This window comes from Erythrolamprus reginae, chromosome 1 (assembly GCF_031021105.1).
Source record: "Erythrolamprus reginae isolate rEryReg1 chromosome 1, rEryReg1.hap1, whole genome shotgun sequence".
NCBI classification, from domain to species: domain Eukaryota; kingdom Metazoa; phylum Chordata; class Lepidosauria; order Squamata; family Dipsadidae; genus Erythrolamprus; species Erythrolamprus reginae.
The window spans coordinates 270411111-270434306 of record NC_091950.1 but is presented as its reverse complement, the minus strand read 5'-3'; the positions used below and the strand labels follow the sequence as shown (position 1 = coordinate 270434306).

General features: G+C 39.1%; 1 protein-coding gene across 2 annotated transcripts in view; it reads right to left on the bottom strand.

The window, feature by feature from the left end:
• LRRC1 (leucine rich repeat containing 1) overlaps nt 1–23196 on the bottom strand; it is a 112192-nt gene that overhangs the window by 5506 nt on the left and 83490 nt on the right. For both annotated transcript variants that reach the window (XR_011557385.1, XM_070733006.1), the window contains exons 11-13: nt 5302–5417; nt 2708–2880; nt 1237–1373 (exon numbers count right to left, since the gene is read on the bottom strand). Coding sequence is in view for 1 of the 2 variants with exons in the window: in XM_070733006.1 (XP_070589107.1) it covers nt 1237–1373; nt 2708–2880; nt 5302–5417 (426 nt within the window). In the remaining variant the exon portion in view is untranslated. The remainder of the gene's footprint in view (nt 1–1236; nt 1374–2707; nt 2881–5301; nt 5418–23196) is intronic.

Genomic DNA, 23196 nt, shown 5'->3' with positions numbered 1-23196 from the left:
GACAAGTTTTAATGAAATTAAATGAATAAATGTTAGCAACACTGATTGACAGAGGATAGTATTTATTTAAAAATGCACATTTTTAATCAGCCTTATTGATTAAGGATGAAGACTGAAGAAATTGTTTTGAATGATTAATTTTCCTTTTTTATTATTTATTGTTTTATCATAAAAAATTAAAATACAAAACAGAACAACTTTTTTTTGTTATTTCAGTGTTGAATGTTGTTTTGTTTTGTTTTCTTTGTTTTTCGGTTTTGTATTTTAATTTTTTAAAATATTAATGAATCAGGGTAAGTACGTGTAGAATAATTTTTGACCTTTAATTAATTATAAAATTAAAATCATCTCTCTTTAACTGAAAATACAGTGAATTTTCAAAGCAAGGACATTCCTTTCCTATATATATTTAAATTTATTTTAGGCTCATACTACACTTCATTTCAGATGCTAGCTTGGTTTATACATTATGTTGTTGTTGTTTTCTTAATCATTGTTTGGATTCCTATGACTGAGCTACATATTTTACAATTTATAAACCATAAAGCCTGGTTCATACAACAACAAGCTAAGCCAAAGTTCTGGCTTAGGTTTAGACCTGAGACTATCTTACGTTTGTATGCCACAGAAACTCTTCTATCACTCAGTTACAATTTGGAAGCATGATTGGTTGTTGCTTGACATTTGAACTTCCTTCAGAACAATTCTAAATGTGAGTGTGCACTGTGTGTGTTTCAACTGAGGTCTTATAAGAACATTGACAGATGCTCCCACCACACTCTCCTTCATTTGAACAGAATACCAAATTCTTCCTGGTAGCTCAAAGGTTCCAGGCATCGTTGCAAATGGTTATGAAATGAAGGAGGGACAATGGAAGGGACAGCAGAGGTCTGGATGGAATGGTGGTGGTGATGGCGGCCAATAGACCAGTGGAAATTTCCCAGGGGTCATTGCCTAAAACACCAAACTTTGCACCTTTCATAAGAATTCTCATCTCTCTTTTCGCTTTAGGAAAAATCAGATCTGCCTCCTCATCAAAGCAAGAAAAAGAAGAGAAAACTAGCACAAAGTCATGCGTTTAAAACAAAATGGCTTTGATTTAAAAAAAAAAAACAGATTGGGATCACAAATTGTATGTCATGCAGCCTACTGCTGCTGTGAACATTATCCTAAGACTATCACCAGCCTAGTATTCCAGCACCCATAATTTTGCATTTGCTTCCCGAGAAAACTCACCATCTCATTGTCTTCTTCATCTTTTTCATCATCTAAAAAGCGAATTGCACTGACTCTGTTTACTGCCCGTTCATTCCACGTTTCATCTGACATTTCATTTACCAAGTTCTCCAATGCACCACACCGGGGGAGGTTATCTGTTATGACAGCAGACAAGTGGAGACAGCAGACATATATGTCACAGATGTTAATGTCACTGTGTATTCAAGATTGGATGCCACATTTTTATTGAAAACTATTTGAAAATAACATTCACTTGAAATGCCAAGTCTATTAGATTATTTTCCATTGGCTAAACTCTCCATGTTCAGTAACCTTTCGTTTTGTGAAATTTATTTTTAGCGACATAAAAAACATACATTTTCATGTTAATCAGCTCCATAATTTTCTTTTGTTCAAATTATGTATATTTTCAGTATAAGACCTGGTTCAAATTGATTACCATCTGGATTCATAGAGAGCTAATGGGATATATATTTTAAACACTGAAATATTAAAAGATGGAGACTAAACCATATGATGAACAATTGAGGGAACTAGGTATGCCTAACAAAGGAAAGGACATGGGAAGACATGTTAGCTGTACCAATACTTGGGGGACAGTCATAAAAATGTATTCTCCAAAGCATTTTAATTTATTAGATTTGTATGCTGCCCCTCTCCAAGGACTCGGAGCGGCTCACAACAATACACAATGTACAAATCTAATGTTAAAAACAATTTAAAACCTTATTATAAAAAACAATCTTGATATTTCATATCCTGTATTCTATAATTATTATTGTTGTTGTTGTTGTTGTTGTTGTTATTATTAGTAGTAATATTAATATTAATATTAATATTAATAATAATAATAATAATAATAATAATAATAATAATAATTTATTAGACTTATATGCCTCCCCTCTCCGAGGACTCGGAGCGGCTCACAACAATAATAAACAATGTACATATCTAATGTTACGAACAATTTAAAACCCTTATGAAAAAAACCAATCACACAACCTAACAGACCATACATTAAAAAAAAAACCCATAGTAGCTAATGGGTATGTCAGTTTCCCCAGTAGTAGTAAAATGGCACCAGTATGTGGTGGAATGTAGGTCAATGGAAAGGGTTTTCGGGGTGTTTGATAGATATACATCCCATTTCTTCAAAACCAAGTGATGTATCAGTTTGATGTTAACAAACAAAGAACAAAGAATATAATGAGGAAAAAATATTCCAACTCTTGCTTAAGGGAAGTAGGCCTTTGTTACTGTAATAAAAGAACCTCCTCTTTACTTGTTGTTGTCTACAATGCTATGTGATTATACTTAATGTTTTCCAAGTTAGCACCTTTCATAATTTGAACGTTTAAAAAATTCACGTATGTCCATACTGCTTGTTACCAAAGGGAACTGATTTCCCCACCCTTCTTTATGAGGACGAAAGCCATCTTTACTTCCCATGATCTCAAAAAATGTTTACCTTGGCAACTAGGCTCAGAAGGCATTTGAGGAAGCAAAACACATGTTAAAATTTTTTCTCCCTTTTCAGGGTCTGTATCTGTCTGGAAGGTAAGCAAAGGCTGAGACTGGTTATCAGACAACCACAAAGCTTTCAGTTTCAAGCTAGTCAACGACATGGGAAGATGTATCAACCTAGTGGAGAAAACAAGGAATTGGTTTAAGATTTTTCTTATCCAACCATCCATCCATCTATCTATCTATCTATCTATCTATCTATCTATCTATCTATCTATCTATCTATCTATCTATCTATCTATCTTATTAGATTTGTATGCCGCCCCTCTCCATAGACTACACAGAACAAAGCAACACATTAAAAAGGTTTGCAGCATATTTGTTGTTTGTGCTACAAAGAAAAATAACCCACTATCCCCCTTTGGAAAGAAAAGAGAATGTATTTCAAGGTCCATGTTATAATATACACAATAACAAATATACCTCTTGCAATGCCATAGAAATTTATCCACATAGTGATTCTAAAGTCTGTAAGGTATCAGGTGTTCCAAATTAAATACAAATGCGCTACATTGATCAGAATAAATGAGAAACATACTGTGTGCCCAGGAAAGAACTTGGCATTTACATATTGCATTGTTTAGCACCAAACATTGTATTTCTTTAAATGCAGGATTTTTCTACCCCTTAATTGGCCCCCAAATCATATTTCATGCATTCTGTACATTGTTATTGCAATAATTTGAATTAGTGGAGGATAGCAAGAACTAAAATTCTGTATCAAGTGCTCTTTGATTAGACCCGAACAGTGCAGGGGAAAAGAACTGAACGGCTACAAGCCCAATGACTAAAGCTTATCCTATTCTTATAACAGCAGAACATCCCACTATCTATCACAATCAAAAGGCAAATACTCCCTCAAGTGAAGCTCAATTCCTGGCCACTGTACGGTTATGTCAGTGAAGTTCTCTTTGCAGAAGAAAAGAGAGAGCTTTGCCTTTGTTTCCTTCTGGGATGTCATCCTCTCCAACTTTCAAATCTCATCGAGGGCCTTGGCATTGTAAGAAATGTCTCTCCAAGTTTCTATGTATGTATGTATGTATGTATGTATGTATGTATGTATGTATGTATGTATGTATGTATGTATTCATTCATGCATTCATTCATACATTCATACATTCATTCATACATTCATTTATTTGGATTTGTATGCTGTCCCTCCCCAAGACAGAGCAATTGCAATCATTCTTAAGTTTTTTTAAACTCCATCCACATCATTTGAATACTGCTATGTTTTATCTGTTTCAATGAACAGATCTCCATGTAGTTGTTGTGTGGTGCAGTGGTTAAAGTACAGTATTGCAGGCAAACCCTGTCCGCAGCCTACAGCAGTGATGGTGAACCTTTTTTTCCTTGGGGGGCCAATGCATGTGTGCTATCGCACATAGGTGAGTGCCCACACCCATAACTCAATGCCTGGGGAGGGCAAAAATAGCTTCCCCCATCCCCAGGAGGCCCTCTAGAGGCCAGAAACAGACTGTTTCCCAACTTCTGGTAGGCCCAGTAGGCTCCTATTTCACCCTCCCCAGGCTCCAAAATATTCCCTGAAGCCGAGGGGAGGATAAAAACACCCTCTCCCATTCTCACGGAGGCTCTCTGGAAGCCAAAAACACCCTCCCAGAGCCTCTGTGCAAGCAAAAATCAGCTGGCCAGCACACACAAGCACATTGGAGTTTAGCTAGGGCAACAGCTCGCGTGCCAGCAGATATGGCTTCGCGGGCCATCTCTGGCACCCGTGCCATAGGTTCGCAATCAGTGGCCTAGAGTTTGATCCTGATGGTGGGACTCAAGGTTGACTCCTGCCTTTCATCGTTCTGAGATTGGCAAAATGAGGACCCAGTTTGTTGGGGACAATATATATCGTATACCACCAAGAGAGTGTCATAAAGCTCTACAGGGTGGTATATAAGTCTAAATGCTATTGCTAATGCTAAATGTTAAACTGGTTTGTACTTGGAGGCAGGAATACCACAAAATGCCAGAGTTATAAACTAGACTTAGGAGTTGTTGGTTTTTTTAAATTGAAGACATTTGGTCACACGAGATCCCTGCCATTACCAAAATAGTTGTAGTGAAGGGTTTCTAAAACCTGGAATACTTATTTTTCTTCTCCATACTGGTAGGAAAAATGTGCATCTGTTTTTAAAAATATAATTTGAGCAGAACCCTTGGAAGGTATATAAGGCAGCCTCAGAGGGAATTTATCTGAACGGGAAAAGTGATGGACTGAGCAACTAAGGACTACAACTTCCATTGGCAGTGAATAAGAGAGAGACTCACTACATCCCTAGTCTAAATCATTTCCCCAGGGATAAGCACATAACACCTCTATGTTTTTGAGAAAACAATATTTATTACCATTCAGTGTGGCTATCAATAATTCAATCAACATTGCTTTGACGTAACTGGGACCGGCTTTTAACACCAGATTACAAAGTATTTGCCCTCCTCCCTCCCCCCAGCCCACTATTTCCCATAGTAAAAATATTTAAAAATCTGTTGGTACAAAATAAATTTAGAGCAAATAAGAACACTTGCCTGTTTCCAGCTACGTCAAGAACGTGAAGCTCTGTGGCATGAGATATCTCTGGTGGAATCCTAGATAATTGATTGTCCCGTAGTGAAAATACATTTAAGCTGCAACACCCACCAATCTGTTTTATAGAAAGAAAAGGAGACTGAATTACTGCTGCAGTGTGAAGTATCAGGTAAATTGAGTACATCCTGTATAAAATCACCACAAATGAAGGCAATACTTGGCAACTAGGATAATCATGTTTGTGCAACATTTCACTTAAACAGCAGTCTTAGGAGATCTTAAAACAGGAATCCCAAGATCAAATTGCAGATATGGAGAAGAATAAACCACATTATAATAAGTAACAAAAGGATTTAAAACACAAATTAGGCAGGATGATATAGCGATTAAAGGGCTACATTAGGACGGGAAAAATTCTTAAATCTTGGTCAGGATAGCTCAAAGGGGAAAATGGGCTTATCATCTACTCTAAACCCAGCTTATTAAACAAATGTTTTTATAAGTATAAAATTAAGGGAGATTCTTTTGTACCCTGATCTGAGCTCAAATAAAGGTAGGATATAAATCTAGCAAATAAGTAAATGTACATATTGTAGTTTCACTGTTTACATTCAAGTAGGAAAAAATTGTTATGTATTAGCATCATTGTATAATATAGTTCTTCTGCTTCATGGATAACTGCCTTGGCATGGCAAAGGGGCTTGCGTAGCTCAATGAAGCTATGAGCTATGCCATGAAGGGTCACTCAAGATGGACAGGTCATAGCAGAGAGTTCTAACAAAACATGATCCATTAGAGAAGGAAATATTTTATTTTATTTATTTATTTTGTCAAACAAGTATAGTATTATAGTACGTATTAATATAAGTAGAACGTAGTAATAGAAAGGATAATAAGGACGGGGCAGTAGGCACAATAGTGCACTTATGCACACCCCTTATGGACCTCTTAGAAAAGGGGAGAGGTTGACTGTAGACAATGCAAGGTTGAAGATTTTGGGTTTGGGGGGAGCAACAACAGAGTCAGGTAATGAGTTCCAGGCGGCGACCACTCTATTGCTGAAATCGTATTTTCTGCAGTCTAGTTTGGAGCGATTTACATTCAGTTTGCATCTATTACGTGCTCTTGTGTTGTTGTTGTTAAAGGTGAAGTAGTCATTGATAGGGAGTACATTATGATGTATGGTTTTATGAACAACAGTTAAATCAGTTCGGAGACGACGTAGCTGTAAATTTTCTAGATGTAGTATTTGAAGTCTAGAGGAGTAGGGTAATTTGTTACGTGAGGAGGAGTGAAGGACTTTCCTTGTGAAGTATTTCTGGACTCCTTCAATTGTATCAATGTCTGATATGCAGTGTGAATTCCATACAGGTGAGCTGTATTCTAGAATAGGTCTGACAAATGTTTTGTATGCTCTGGTTAATAAATCAGTGTTTCTAGAGAAGAAGCTACGTAAGATTAGGTTTACAATTCTTAATGCTTTTTTGGCAATGCTGTTACGTTGGGCTCTAGCACTTAGATCATTAGAAATGAGTACTCCAAAGTCTTTGACTGAGTGAGGATCCTCTGTAAGTTCACTTTTACCAAGTATGTATTTAGTATTCGGATTCTTTTTACCAATGTGTAGGACAGAGCATTTGTTGGTAGAGATTTGAAGTTGCCAGTTGTTAGACCAATAGCAACCCACTCCAGTATCTTTGCCATGAAAAACCCATGGACAATTCCAAAAGGCAAAAAGATATGACACTGGAAGATGAGCCCCTCAGATCAGAAGGTGTCCAATATACTACTGGGGAAGAGCAGAAGGCAAGTACTAGTAGGGCCAGAATGAGTGAAGCTACTGTGTCAAAGCCAAAAGGACGCTCAACTGTAGATGTATGTGGTGATGAAAGGAAAGTCCAATAATACTCTAAAAATTCCCCGTAGGAACCTGTAATGTAAGATCCATGAATCAAGGAAAGCTGGGCATGGTCAAACAAGAGATGACAAGACTGAACATCAACATCTTAGGAATCAGTGAACTAAAACGGAAAGAAATGGGTGAATTTAATTCAGATGACCATCAGGTGTACTATTGTAATCAAGAATCTCTCAGAAGAAATGGAGCAGCCTTCATAGTCAATAAAAGAATAGGAAAAGCCGGGGTGGCCCAGCAGGTAGAGTGCTGTACTGCAGGCCACTGAAGCTGACTTGTAGATCTGAAGGTCAGCGGTTCAAATCTCATCACCGGCTCAAGGTTGACTCAGCCTTCCATCCTTCCGAGGTGGCTAAAATGAGGACCCGGATTGTGGGGGCAATAGCCTAGCTCTGTTTTTTAAAAAAGTGCTATTGCTAACATGTTGTAAGCTGCCCTGAGTCTAAGGAGAAGGGCGGCATAAAAATTGAATAAATAAATAAATAAAAAGCAATACTGGGATACAACCCCACAAATGACAGAATGATCTCAGTTTGAATCCAAGGCAAACCATTCAATATCACAGCAGACAAAGTCTATGCCCCAACCACTGGTGCTGAAGAGGGTGAAATTGACCGGTTCTATGAAGCCCTGCAACACCTTGTAGAATTAACACCAATACAATAAAATAGGGAGAACAAAAGATCAAGAAAATTGGAGATATGAAGGGAACATTTTATGCAAAGATGGGCATGATAAAGGAGCAAAATGCCAGGGACCTAACACAGGCAGAGATTAAGAAGAGGTGGCAAAATTACATAGAAGAACTATACAAGAAGGAGCTTAACGTCCCCGATAACCACAGTGGGGTGATCATTGACCTTGAGCGAGACATTCTAGAATGTGAAGTCAAATGGGCCTTAGGAAATCTGAACAACTAGTGGAGGTGACAGTATCCCAGCTGAGCTATTCAAAATCTTAAAAGACGATGCAGTAAAAGTGCTACACTCAGTTTGCTAGCAAATTTGGAAACCTCAACAGTGACCACAGGGTTGGAAAAGGACAGTTTATATTCCAATTCCAAAGAAAGGGAATCCCCAAAAATGTTCAAACTATTGCACCGTTGCACACATTTCACATGCTTTAATGTTATATTTGAAATCCTACAAGCCAGTTTCCAGCAGTATCTGAATTGAGAACTACCAAAAGTACAGGCAGGATTTTGAAGAGGCAGAAGAACTAGAGATCAAATTGCTAACATACGCTGGATCGTGGAGAAGGCTAGGAAGTTCCCGAAAAACATCCACTTCTGCTTCATTGATGAGGCTAAAGCCTTTGATTGTGTGGATCATAACAAATTGTGGCAACTTCTTAAAGAGATGGGAGTACCAGATAATCTTATTTGTCTCTTGAGAAACCCATATGCGTCTCACGAAGCAACAATGAGAACTGGATACAGAACCAACGATTGGTTAAAAATTGAGAAAGGAGTTTGGCAAGGCTGTATACTATCATCCTGCCTATTTAACTCATATGCAGAATACATCATGAGAAAAGCAGGCTACGTGAATCAAAATTTGGAATTAAGATTGCCAGGAGAAATACCAACAACCTCAGATATGCAGATGATATCACTCTAATGGCAGAAAGTGAAAAGGAACTAAAGAGCCTCTTGATGTGGGTGAAGGAGGAGAGTGCAAAAGTTGGCTTGAAACTCAATATTAAGAAAACAAAGATCATGGCATCTGGCCCTCTCAATTTCTGGCAAATAGATGGGGAAGAAATGGAGGTAGTGACAGATTTTATTTTCCTTGGCTCCAAGATCACCGCATATAGGGACTGGAGCCAAGAAATTAAAAGACGCTTGTTCCTGGGGAGGAAAGCTATGACAAATCTAGACAGCATACTAAAAAGCAGACATCACCCTGCCAACAGGCTTAAATTGAAAGCAGGTAAGATAGTTTGCCTCTTCCAGAATGTTAACTAGCTTGCATTTGGATGGGTGGTGGTGGTGATGCTGAGCTGCTTTATTCCTGTCCATCCTTCATCAAGATTTTCATTAATACCAACTTGATGTGTAATGGAGATAGTAAAATCTTGTTGCTGTCTACAAGTGCCGGATACTTTACATTTTTATTCCCTGGTTGCAGAGTCTGCCATAGGGGCCAGTCTCTTTTGCACAACTGTCCCATTCACTCAGGAAGCAGCAATGAAGCAATAATACTTAGTACAGTGATACCTTGTCTTACAAACTTAATTGGTTCCAGGATGCGGTTCTTAAGGTGAAAAGTTTGTAAGATGAAACAATGTTTCCCATAGGAATCAATGGAAAAGCGATTAATGCGTGCAAGCCCAAAATTCACCCCTTTTGCCAGCCAAAGCACCCATTTTTGCGCTGCTGGGATTCCCCTGAGGCTCCCCTCCATGGGAAACCCCACCTCCGGACTTCCGTGTTTTTGCGATGCTGCAATTTCACTGAGGCTCCCCTTGCTGGGAAACCCCACCTCCGAACTTCCATTGCCAGTGAAGCGCCAGTTTTTGCGCTGCTGGGATTCTCCTGCAGCATCACAAAAACACGGAAGTCCGGAGATGGGGTTCCCCATGGAGGGGAGCCTCAGGGGATTCCCAGCAGCACAAAAACGGGTGCTTCGCTGGCAACAGAAGTCCGGAGGTGGGGCATCCCAGCGGCGGCAGTGGGTTTGTAAGGTGAAAATAGTTTGTAAGAAGAGGCAAAAAAATCTTGAAAAGTTTGTATGATGAGGCGTTTGTAAGACAAGGTATCACTGTATATCCATCTTGAAGACCAAGTAAGATAGCACCCATTTCCTGAGGTTCTTCCTCAATGGACTCAACTATGAAAGATTCAAGTGCTTTTGGAATCGGTAGTCCTTCTCTATAAGGTACTGGATGTATTGCTGGTGGAATATGTCCATACTGCACAAACAACTTTTTTTTTCTTAGTAAGACTTTTCTCAATTGGAGGCACCATACAAAAATAACAATTACTGACATGATCTCTTTGTTCTCTCCAAATCATTGGCACTGCGAACTGCATAGAACGCCATTCGACCATATGTGTGGCGTCCAGTTTTAGTCCTGGTCTCCTATCTTGCAACGAAAATACAAATAGTAGGCTTTCATAATCATGGTTGTGACCCTTTGTTTTTGGGATGCAAAAGTAACTTCACTGCATAACTAAATTTACTAGCCTAAAACAACGTTTAAAGATGCTGTCTAACTCGCCAAGCAACAGATACTGTGATTTTTAATAGAATTTGGTGACATATTATTGGCTAATATTACATCATCTTGGTATGCGTGGAGCTTTCTATTGGTCACCAATACTATGTAATCTATGGTGTAAGTTGCATCATTTTATTTATTTTATTATTTGGATTTGTATGCCGCCCCTCTCCGAAAACTCGGGGCGGCTCACAACATGCATTTTATAAACCTTACTCCATTAGTTGGTTGCTTATATCATGGAAACTAGAACCAATATACTGTACATTTTTAAATGTTATTTTTGTTTTTAGCACTCCATTTTATGTAAGAACAGCTGTTTTCATGAGCGCAACTTTTTACCTGTAGAACAGTGAATTATTCTGCCATTGTTTCATATTCATCTCCCAAATCCCATTTTTCTTTGTGTAAATGTAGATCAAATGCTAAGTGGTGCCACTTCAGTATTAAAATACAAGAAACAGACCTATTCACGCAAGGCAAAGCCTTTATCTCTTCAGTTCACTCTCCTCACAGTATAAGCATTTAAAATACAAAGGCATACGGAACATTTGCTACATGTTTGCCATCTGCAACATGCATTAATTGAAGACACTTCAATTAATGCTTCTACTTCAAATGGAATCCTTAGACATTTATATAATAAAAAATGTATTTATTCTAGATTATTAGGTATTAGAGTGAAGAATATTTTTAATTTATTATGATGACCTGTATACTCCACGAGTCAAAAAGACTACTCGCATTCTGGACATATATTGTTTCAACTCCTACCCTCAAAATTATGCTATAGCACTGCACACAAAGACAATTAGACACAAGAACATTTTTTTTCCTGAATGCCATCACTCTGCTAAATAAATAATTCCCTCACCACTGTCAAACTATTCACTAAGACTGCATTACTATTAGTCTTCTCATTATTCCTATCACCCATCTTCTCCCACTTATAACTGTATGACTGCAACATGTTGCTTGTATCCTTGTGATTCATATTAATATTGATTGTTTCCTGGTTGCTTATTTGTATCCTATGACATTCATTAAATGTTTCTTTTATGTACACTGAAAGCATATGCACCAAAGACAAAGGGTCTACGGAGAGGGGCGTCATACAAATCTAATAAATAAATAAATAAATAAATTCCTTGGGTGTCCACTTGGCCAATAAAGAATTCTATTCTATTCTGTTCTGTCCTGTCTTCTGTTTGAAATTTAAATAGCTAACACTACACATGTTAAATGAAGAACCATAAAATTCTCTAAATCCAGTTGAAAATCTAATTTAAAATGGCTAGCATGCTATGACAAATGCAATCACATTTCCCCTTATAAGATGCACAATATGGATGACATTTCTATCAAGTGCCCATTTTAATGGATAAAGAAATTCTACTATTATTTGTCACAAATGGTAAACATTGGTTTTAAAAAAGGAACTGAAATCCTTAAAATTGGGCACAATTCTTTTATCAGCCAGCCACTTTAAAGTCACCTTTAAGATGATTATCAAAGCAAAAATACATTGCTGTAGTTAAATAGAATTAAATATAATTCTAAATTCTAGAATAAGTAATACCTAAGTCAATTCAAACACACCTGTTTTGAGCTATTACCTTTATAAAGTGTAATTCTTTTCAATAGCCAGTCTAAGCACTATACTTTACATCACAGTTTAATATTTATGTAAAATGTTACCAACAAATATTTTCATATTTCCTTCCATCATGAACACATACACTTTCCTATTTTCATGCAAGGAGTCAAGAATGGGAGCATCAGCAAGATCGTTGCATACTTTTAAAGTCATATGCTACTATTAAAAGAGAGAAATCATGCACTAAATTTCTGGAAGTGCTCTGTCAGTTTGCAGGAGGGTAAAGTGCTGCAACAAAAATATTGTATTAATCTAATTAAAATACATCTAATTTTTTTTATAAACTGCACACAATTATCATGGTTAGTGAATGTTAGATGATTCCTTGTTGTGCACAAGGAGTGGTTTGCTTTGAACAGCTGTGTCTCAGGGACATAAGCAGGATGAACTTGGCCATGCAGCCTCTTTGAGAGCATCCTCTTTCTTAAGCTGGGAAATTCAAGATTTGGGGGCAATGAAAGTGCAGTGGTGGAGCCAGCCAGTTTGAATCATCATGCATTGAAAGCAGTCAGATGAAGGGAACTGGTGAAACCGTGGGCTGAAAAGTACTTACAGTGACAAGAATTACCTGACTCAAATTTCCAAGCAGCTAACAATTAAGAAAAAACACAAGATACAATTGTTTGATTTAACACAGACTGCACAATGCCATTCGTTCACACGCAGACAGACAGACAGACAGACAAGAAAACACTGCATTTTCATTAATTTAAGTTTCACAAAATGAAGTGAAGGTGTATCTCCCCTAATGCTATAGAGATGCCAGCCACATATAATTCAGTAATTCTCGATATATTAAAAGTTAGTCTTGCCACAATTATATACAGTGGTACCTCTACTTACAGACTTAATTCATTCTGTGACCAGGTTCTTAAGTAGAAAAGTTTCTAAGAAGCAATTTTTCCCATAGGAATCAATGTAAAAGCAAATAATGCATGCGATTGGGGAAACCACAGGGAGGATGGAGGCTCTGTTTCCTCCCAGGAGATTCCTAGAGAGGCCCCATGGAGGCTTCTCCCCGCCTTTTCCGGCCCTGTTTCCTCCCAGGAGATTCCTAGAGAGGCCCCATGGAGGCTTCTCCCTGCCTTTTCCGGCCCTGTTTCCTCCCAGGAGATTCCTAGAGAGGCCCCATGAAGGCTTCTCCCTGCCTTTTCCGGCCCTGTTTCCTCCCAGGAGATTCCTAGAGAGGCCCCACAGAGGCTTCTCGCCGCCTTTTCCGGCCCTGTTTCCTCCCAGGAGATTCCTAGAGAGGCCCCACAGAGGCTTCTCCCTGCCTTACAGTTACAGTTTTGGAGGCTCAGGTTTGTAAGTAGAAAATGGTTCTTGAGAAGAGGCAAAAAAAAAATCTTGAACACCCGGTTCTTATCCAGAAAAGTTCGTTAAGTAGAGGCATTTGTAGGTAGAGGTACCACTGCATTCTGCAGAGTTTCTAAGTACCTACCGCTGGCTTACAGTAAGTAGCTGTTTGGCACCTTTTCTTTACAAACGTATATTATAAAGCGACATACAGATATGGCTTATTTTTTTAAATATTATATGAAACTAAATAGAGCAGATCACCAGAAATTTAGTACCTGCATACACCTGGTACATTCCGAACATCAGCAAACTGACATACTAAAATCCTAACTGTTGAGTATGGATACAAACTAAATGATACATTATTATGCAGTTATGCCTAGTTATTACTGAAGTCCCATAAGTAAAGCTTCAACGTTGAACTGTTACATATTTCACTCTCTCTTTACAAAACAAATTTTAATTTTTAATATATTTACAGAACACTTGGCAGGACAAATAAATCCCAAGTGCAACAAAATCCTGATATGCAAGAAACTTACTTGGTGCTGTGAGTTAGGATTTTGAAGATAGGCAAAACAATTTTTTTAAATTCATTTTGTAACCTTGAATTCAAAATGGTTCTGAGAATAATTTATCTAATTGCAAGAGTAATTTGAGCTCTGTGACAATTACAAATTAAGTGAAGAGAAATGTTTTGTGTTTGAATTTTTAGGGGAACCTAACTGAGAGAGATAAAATTAGAAAGTTCTCTAAATCCAGAAAACAAAAATTCTTCATCGTTTGCATTTTCAAGTAGGACTAAAATCAGAACTGAGCAAATAGTGGCTGGACAAACTAGGAAATTGTAAGTACAGTGGTACCTCTACCTACAAATGAACCTTTCTAGATAAGAACCACGTGTTCAAGATTTTTTTTCCTCTTCTCAACAACCATTTTCCACTTACAAACCCGACTCTCCGAAACTGTAACCAGAAAAGGCAGGGAGGGGCCTCTCTAGGAATCTCCTGGGAGGAAACAGGGCCGGAAGAGGCAGGGAGAAGCTTCCAGGGGGCCTCTCTAGGAATCTCCTGGGAGGAAACAAGGCCTCCAACCTCCCTGTGGTTTCCCCAATCGCACGCATTATTTGCTTTTACATTGATTGCTATGGGAAAAATGGCTTCGTCTTACAAACTTTTCTACTTAAGAACCTGGTCATGGAATGAATTAAGTTCGTAAGTAGATGTACCACTGTATGTCATAACAATATAGGTTTATTAGCAGAGTTATACCCTTTATAAAAGAACCGTCTTGGTCTAGTTGTGAAGACACCAGATTAGAAACCAGGAGACTGTGAGTTCTAATCCCACTTTAGCCATGAGTCACTCTCTCTCGGCCCGGTTCATTCAGGTTGTGGTTGTAGGGAAGGCAGGGTATTACATATGTTTGCTGCCTTCAGTTATTTATAAAAATAATAAAGGCAGGATAAAAACAAATCTAACACATCAGGAGAGGGAGCAAGAATATACAGTATTTATAGATAGGGCCATTAAGGGAAACAGAAAACAAACTTGAAGACATAAAGCAGGAATCAAAGACCAAGCATTTTGACTTTCATTATCACTGTATAGCCCATCGGAAAGTATCTTATGAAAAGCAATTCCCACTTTTATCAACTGCTCAGCAGAGTGATAAAATAAGGAACTGCACATTTGAATGAAATGAAATCACTTTCCACTGAGATTTCAGGCAGGCAGAAATAAATTGATATTCCTTTATGGAATGTAATTGTCTGCCTGAATTCTACCCCAAAGCCAGTGCTTATCATTTCTAGTTAGAACAGAGGTGGGGAACTATGGCCCATTTATGACTTGTGGACTTCAACTTCCAGAATTTATTTTTTGATTTGATTTGATTTGATTTGATTTGATTTGATTTGATTTGATTTGATTTGATTTGATTTGATTTGAATGCCGCCCCTCTCCAAAAACTCGGGGCGGCTAACAACAATAAAAAGGCAACATAAACAAATCTAATATTAAAAATACAGTGATCCCCCGCTCATTGCGAGGGTTCCGTTCCAGGACCCCCCGCAACGAGCGGGTTTTCGCGAAGTAGCGCTGCGGAAGTAAAAACACCATCTGCGCATGTGCAGATGGTGTTTTAAACTTCCGCAGCGCTAGCGAGGAGCCGAAGATTGGGGGGCGGCGCGGCTCTTTTAAAACATCTTCCAGGCCAGCCAGGCTCAGTGACGGAAGGCAGCCGCTTGGCCCGGGATGCTGGGCCGAGAGGAGCCGGGCTTGATCCGCTGAGCCTGGCTGGCCCGGAAGATCGTAGCGCGCGTTGGCTGCAGCGGCGGCGACATTGCTGCCGGCTTGGCTTCGCTCGCTCGCCGCTGAGGAGCCGAAGATTGGGGGCGGCGCGGCTCTTTTAAAACATCGCCGCCAACACGGGAGGCTCGCTAGCACCCCCCCGAACCCCCAACCCGGGTTTGGGGGGGTGCTAGCAAGCCCCCCATGTCGGCGGCGATGTTTTAAAAGAGCCGCGCCGCCCCCCAATCTTCGGCTCCTCAGCGGCGAGCGAGCGAAGCCAAGCCGGCAGCAATGTCGCCGCCGCTGCAGCCAACGCGCGCTACGATCTTCCGGGCCAGCCAGGCTCAGCGGATCAAGCCCGGCTCCTCTCGGCCCAGCATCCCGGGCCAAGCGGCTGCCTTCCGTCACTGAGCCTGGCTGGCCCGGAAGATCGTAGCGCGCGTTGGCTGCAGCGGCGGCGACATTGCTGCCGGCTTGGCTTCGCTCGCCACTGCAGCCAACGCGCGCTACGATCTTCCGGGCCAGCCAGGCTCAGTCACGGAAGGCAGCTGCTTGGCCCGGGATGCTGGGCCGAAAGGAGCCGGGCTTGAAGATCGCAGCGCGCATTGGCTGCGGTGGCGAGGGCTTGCGATGGAGGGTGGAGGAAGCGGCCATGGGAGGGCGAGCTGCCTCAGGGAGGAGGATCGGGCGGGACCAGGTGGGGGCTGGAATTTCTCCGCTGGGAAGAAGCGGCCAGGGCGAAGGGCGGGCGAGCGGCAAAGGGCGGGCGAGCGGGTGCTGGGGAGGGCTTCTCGCCCTCCCGCCAGCAAGAGGGGGAGCGAACGGCGTGGGCAGGCGAAGGGCGGGCGAGCGGCAGCGAGGAGTTTGCGTGGGCGGTGGGGAAACTCCTCGCTGATGCCAGCAAGAGGGGGAAGACCCAGGGAAGCCGCCCAGCAGCTGATCTCCCGGTTGCCATCTACGCATGCATGCCCATAGAAAAAAAGGGCACGCATGCATAGATGGTATTTTGACTTCCGGGTTGAAAAATCGCAAATTACCCTGTTCGCAATGGTCGGGGATGCAATAACCGGGGGATCACTGTAATCTAAAAACCCCAATTTAAAGAACCAATCATACATACAAACATACCATGTATAAATTCTATAAGCCTAGGGGGGGAGGGAAAATTTCAATTCCCCCATGCCTGGCGACAGAGGTGGGTTTTAAGGAGCTTGTGAAAGGCAAGGAGGGTGGGGGCAACTCTGATATCTGGGGGGGAGTTGGTTCCAGAGAGTCGGGACCACCACAGAGAAGGCTCTTCCCCTGATCCCGCCAGATGACATTGTTTAGTCGATGGGACCCGGAGAAGGCCAACTCTGTGGGACATATTTGGCTCATGAATTCTGGGAGTTGATGTTCACAAGTCATAAAAGGGCCATAATTCCCCTCCCCTGAGTTAGAGCAACCTAAACATACCATTTATTGGGATCTCCTTGGTATGGAGTTTTACCAGATCGCTATCTCAATGCTTTTACTGTTGCAAAAATTCACGTTTGTTATATTGTCTTATTTTTGAAAATAGTGCTGATGACTATGATTAACAATAAAAAAAGCCTGAATAACATCAGACATATAAATTGAATTTCAAACTCTGAGACAGCCAGTTATGACATACATTATATTTAGAACAGCATTTTAAAAGGGATGTGTCTAGTGAATAAAATTTGACTTTTAACACAATTAGTGAAGCATTTGTAGTGACCAAAGTTATAATGGCACATGGGATGGGTATTTGTGACATCCCAGACAAAGCCGATAGGCTCAGAAATTGCATCAGGCTTATATTGTTACCAGCTGCTGCAAAGCTTTTTTGGTGCCTGTTCTGGAGCCCAGCAAATTAGGTTTAAAAAAAAAATCACCTATGGGATATGTATTCAGGTAGTTCTCAGCTTATGATGACAGTTGACCATGAAATTTCTGTTCCTAAGCAAGACAGTTAAGTGAATTTCCCTCATTTTACAACCTTCCTTGCCATAGTTGTCAACTCAGAAGATCACAAAAGATAATCACATGATCCCTGGGACTCTGCAACTATCATAAAGACATACCAGTTGCCAAGCATTTGGATTTAGATCATGTGACCATGAGGATGCTGCACTAGGGGATGCTTTTTCATAAGTGAGAAAGATGGTCATAGGTCACTTTTTTCAGTGCTATTTGAACAGTCACTAAATGAATGGTTGTACGTCAAGGACTATCTGTAAATAAAACCCACCTATCAAATACAAAGTGGTATATAACATGTGTACGTAAGGCTGGCATTATTCATTATTTTCTCCTCTTTTTTCAACAAAACTCTGCATACAATTATCCTTTGCATTATAAGATATCAACCAGTCTCATCTATCTAGTTATTCTGTAAGTTTTGGTATGCATGTTTTATCTTTGGCTACTCCAGAAAAGTATCAGTGGGAGCCTATTTTTTTCTGAGTTTCATAAATATACAAGAAAGGAAAAAAGTGGGGGGGGATCCATTCAGTCTGGCTTGGTTATCTACATGTTGCTCATTTTTTATGTCAAAGATTATTCATTCACATACCTCTAGTTCTGTTATATTCTAACACTTTTGATACAACTGATCTTGGAAGAACAGGAAATATCACTTCCATCTTCCCAAACACTTATGCTTTTTCATAAGTGAGAAAGATGGTCATAGGTCACTTTTTTCAGTGCTACTTGAACAGTCACTAAATGAATGGTTGTACGTCAAGGACTATCTGTAAATAAAACCCACCTATCAAATACAAAGTGGTATATAACATATGTACATAAGGCTGGCATTACTCGCTATTTTCTCTTCCTTTTTAAACAAAACTCTGCATACAGTTATGCTTTGCATTATAAGATATCAACCAGTCTCATCTATCTAGTTATTCTGTAAGTTTTGGTATGCATGTTTTACCCATGATGTATTGTGGAATAAGGCACATCTCATCAAATCATGCCATATGCTTTATTGATGAGTGGATCTTCTACCATTTCAGCACATGTAAATATTTACTAATGTTGTAGTCTTCTCTTTCTGTCACTTAGGTATGAGCCAGCATTGTGCTGCAACTGCCAAAAAGACCAATATAGTCCTAGACCTCATCAACAGAGGGGCAGTATCAAGATCCTGTGAAGTTTTAGTGTCACTTTATCAATCCTTGGTAAGATCACACTTGGAATACTGTGTCCAAGTTCTACTTACTACAATACAAAAAAAAATTAAAATGCCGAGACTCTGGAAAGAGTGCAGAGAAGATCAGCAAAGATTTTTAGGGGGCTGGAGGCTAAACCATATGTTGTGGGGAACTGGGTATGTCTAGTCCATGGGTAGACAAAGTTGGCTCTTCTATGACATGTGGACTTCTTCAACTCCCAGAATTCCTCAGCTAGCATGATTGGGTCACAAACTCTGGGATTTTAAGTCCACGAATCATAGAAGAACCAACTTTGCCTACCCCTGGTTTAATCTAATGAAGAGAAGGACTAAAGATGACATGATAGGAGTCTCCCAATAACTGAGGGGTGTCACAGGAAGAGTCAACCTATTTTCCAAATCACATAAGGGCAAAACAATAACAGAAGAAAGGTTATCAAAGAGAGATCCAACTAGAACTAAACAGAAATTTCCTGACAGTTAGAACAATTAACTAGTGGAACAGCTTGCCCCCAAAAGTTGTGGGTGCTCTATCACTGAAGGTTTTTAAGAAGAGATTGGACAACATTTGTCTGAAATAATATGGGGTTTCCTGCCTGAGCAGAGGGTTGGACCAAGACCTTCAAGGGGGTTTCCATGTCTGTTGTTCTGTTACTTCTCCCTTCCTGATTTTAACAACTAAAGGCATTCAGTGTGTCAACAAAAGACTAAAACAACTTAAGCTAGACAGATTTCTATAATCATGTTTCATCTGTGTTCAGCTAAGGGGACAATTTGTTTTGTTCTAATTAAGAGAAAGTATTGTTCTGCTTTCAGTAAATTATTCTCTTGTAATAGAATCATTGCTGGTGTACTTATAGGATTATATCCTACAGGTCAGATTCTCAGATTTATTTCCCATTATTAACACTTCATTTTGCCAGAATAAATTATCCAGGCAGATCAGAGAGAGATTATTGTCTAAATTATGAGAGAAATGCTCATAATTACTACAGTATATAGAGTAAAAATGTATTTATAAAAGCCAAGATAAAAGAATGGGTCTTCAATACGTAAAACTGTTTAATATTCTTACCAACTCAGAGATTTCCCTGATCAGTACTATATATGTTCATTGCCTCACAGCTTTGCTGTATCTCAGACAATTAAGAGATGGAAGGGCATACAAAACCCTCACACAAGAGTAATACATAGCAAATCTTACAATGTCTCAAGCCTCAAACCTTTTAGATGGAAGAACTTCTGACTAAATGTTTCACCTTGAAAGGCAGGTAGAGACTATGAAAGAGTTTTAGGGAATATATGGAGGGAAGTGTTTTTAATAGGAAAGTGAACACAAGAACAAGGGGACACAATCTGAAGTTAGTTGGGGGAAAGATCAAAAGCAACGTGAGAAAATATTATTTTACTGAATAGTAGATCCTTGGAACAAACTTCCAGCAGACGTGGTTGGTAAATCCACAGTAACTGAATTTAACCCTGCTGTTCTGTTCGAAAAAAGTTACAAATCTTATGTTCGGGTCACATACGACCCGGACCGAAAACTCTTCATTTGAAGTGCTTATGTTTGGTCAATTTGAAAACTTTTTTCACTTGGAAAGTAGTCTGAACATTTCTGCACACAATGATATGAAAATTGAAATGAAAAAATTAATCCTTATTGGTTTATTTTGCACATAAATGTGCCGCCCCCCCCCCCGTTTTTGTGATTTTTTTTCAATTTATGGATAGTTTTGCTTGCAAAATGCATTCTATTTTACTAAAGTTGGTGTGGGATTGGTAGCTTGAACATTACTGCACACAATGATATGAAAATTGAACTGAAAAAATTAACCCTTATTGGTTTATTTTGCACATAAATGTGCCTCCCCCCGTTTTTGTGAAATAGTCTTTACTTTATGGATAGTTTTGCTAGCAGAATGCATTCTATTTTGCTAAAGTTGGTGTGGGATTTGTAGCTTGAACATTTCTGAACATAATGATATGAAAATTGAACTGGAAAAATTGATGCATATTGGTTTATTTTGCATATAAATTTATTTCAATTTATATAAAAATTATGCTGTTAATTTCAAACTTACATACTTTTTTTTAGTAAAATGGATTTCTTTCATAAAATTAGTTATCTGGCTACAATGTGGTTGATTTTCAAAAGGATATTCCAAATATTTATAGACAAATATGTATAAACAGTGACAATAATGGCACACAGCAAGGCCGGGGGGGGGGGGGGTGGCCCTTTTGTGGCAAAAATAAACCAATAAGAACCATTTTTTTCAGTTCATTTATATTTTTCTCATGTTCAGAAATGTTCAATTTAGTATATCAAACCTTTTGGGGGAAAATTCCTTAGGGATTTGTAGCCTTAAAAAATATAAATTGACACGAAATTCAGAAAGGATGGGGGGAGGGAGGGGCTTTTTGATCAAAATAAAAATATAAGTCTCAATTTTTCCAGTTCAATTTTCATATCACTATGTTCATAAATGTTCAAACTAGTTTTCCAGTTGAAAAAGTTTTCAAAAAGATTAAATTCAAGTACCTAAAAAAAATATTTTTGGTCCTGTCATATACGAACAGAAACAGATTTGAAGTTATGATTTTTTTTTGCCCAGAAAACAATTAGCCACCACCCCAAAAATATTTTTTGATGACCAGCATTGTTAAATTGAGTAAATGAATGCCTAAGATTTTAAAGAATATTTCGGATTTGGAGCATAAAAAAATAAAAAGTGAAAATGATTGCAAGCAGCCGAGGGGGGGGGGGGAGGCCTTATTTCTGATGTTAAAAAACCAGTAAGAATCATTTTTTTCAGTTCCTTTATATTTTTCTTATATTCAGAAATGTTCAAGCTACCAATCCCACACCAACTCCAGTAAAATAGAATGGATTTTGCAAGCAAAACTATCCATAAATTGAAAAAAAATCACAAAAACGGGGGGGGGGCACATTTATGTGCAAAATAAACCAATAAGGATTAATTTTTTCATTTCAATTTTCATATCATTGTGTGCAGAAATGTTCAGACTACTTTCCAAGTGAAAAAAGTTTTCAAATTGACCAAACATAAGCACTTCAAATGAAGTGTTTTCGGTCCGGGTCGTATGTGACCCGAACATAAGATTTGTAACTTTTTTTGCTCAGCAAAAACTAAGCCCCCCACCCCCCCAAAAAAATTCTCATAGAGAGAACCCCTGAAATGATGAAAAGTCATGAAATTTCAAGTTTCAGATATGCAGGGAAAATTTTTTACAGGGACTCAAACTTGGCTTCGGGTCACATACGACCCGAACAGAACAGCAGGGTTCATGCCTGGGATAAACATAGATCCATTGAAAGATAATATACAGGAAATAGTATAAGGGCAGACTAGATGGACCATGAGGTCTTTTTCTGCCGTCAGACTTCTATGTTTCTCTGTTTCTATATACAGCAATATCACATCCACCCAGATAATAATTATATACTGCTTTAAGACTTTTAAGTAGGACAAAACTGATTTCCAACATCCTTGCTGCCATTAGTCTGCATAGTTTATATCCCTGCCTGTTGCTGATTACCCACCACGCCTTCTCTTTTCTCTGAATAAGTCTTTCTTCTCTGAAAGCAATACATTAAATCTTTTCTGATCGCTTTGACTTTCACACCATGTGTTGCTTTTCTTATTTATAGCACATGCTCAAATTTTGCTTCAAGCAAGTGACAGAAATCAAGCAACCACATTAGAAGCAACATTCACCACCAGAAGTCTTTCTATTTGATGTTTTTATCCTTCATTCGCTTGAGGCTGTAACCAAGAGAACCAAGCTGGCCAAATGTATGTGGGGGAAACTCTTCTTGGACTGAAGAATGGCATCTATTTTAAGAGACCAACTGGATTCATTTGAAAAGTACTGTAATTTTTATGAATTCATCCTTTGCTCTGAAAATCCTCAGCTCTCCTCCAAGGATGGAGTGAAGACTTTTAAGTTTGAACACTGCTTTGAGTGATTCATCGTCAAAATAAAAATGCATATTTAGTGAGTTTTGGTCCAGTTACGGAACAAGCTAGGCTGGTTTGGTGTGAGTATGAAAGAACACCCTGAGTGGAATTGTTTTTAAGTGTCCTGTGCTGTTTTAGGTGATTTGATTGGAAGGTTTCTTGTTTCTTGCAACTGAGTGTTCTTTTTTCACTCCCCTCCCCACACCCTCGGGCTACTACAATAAGGATAGGACACCAAGTCTTTGTTGTTAGTTTGAACATTTCAGGGGAAATGTTTTGGAGTTAAGCAGAAGGCATTTAAGGGAAACCTGCTACAATGAATTAGACTTTTTGGATCTGACCTTTC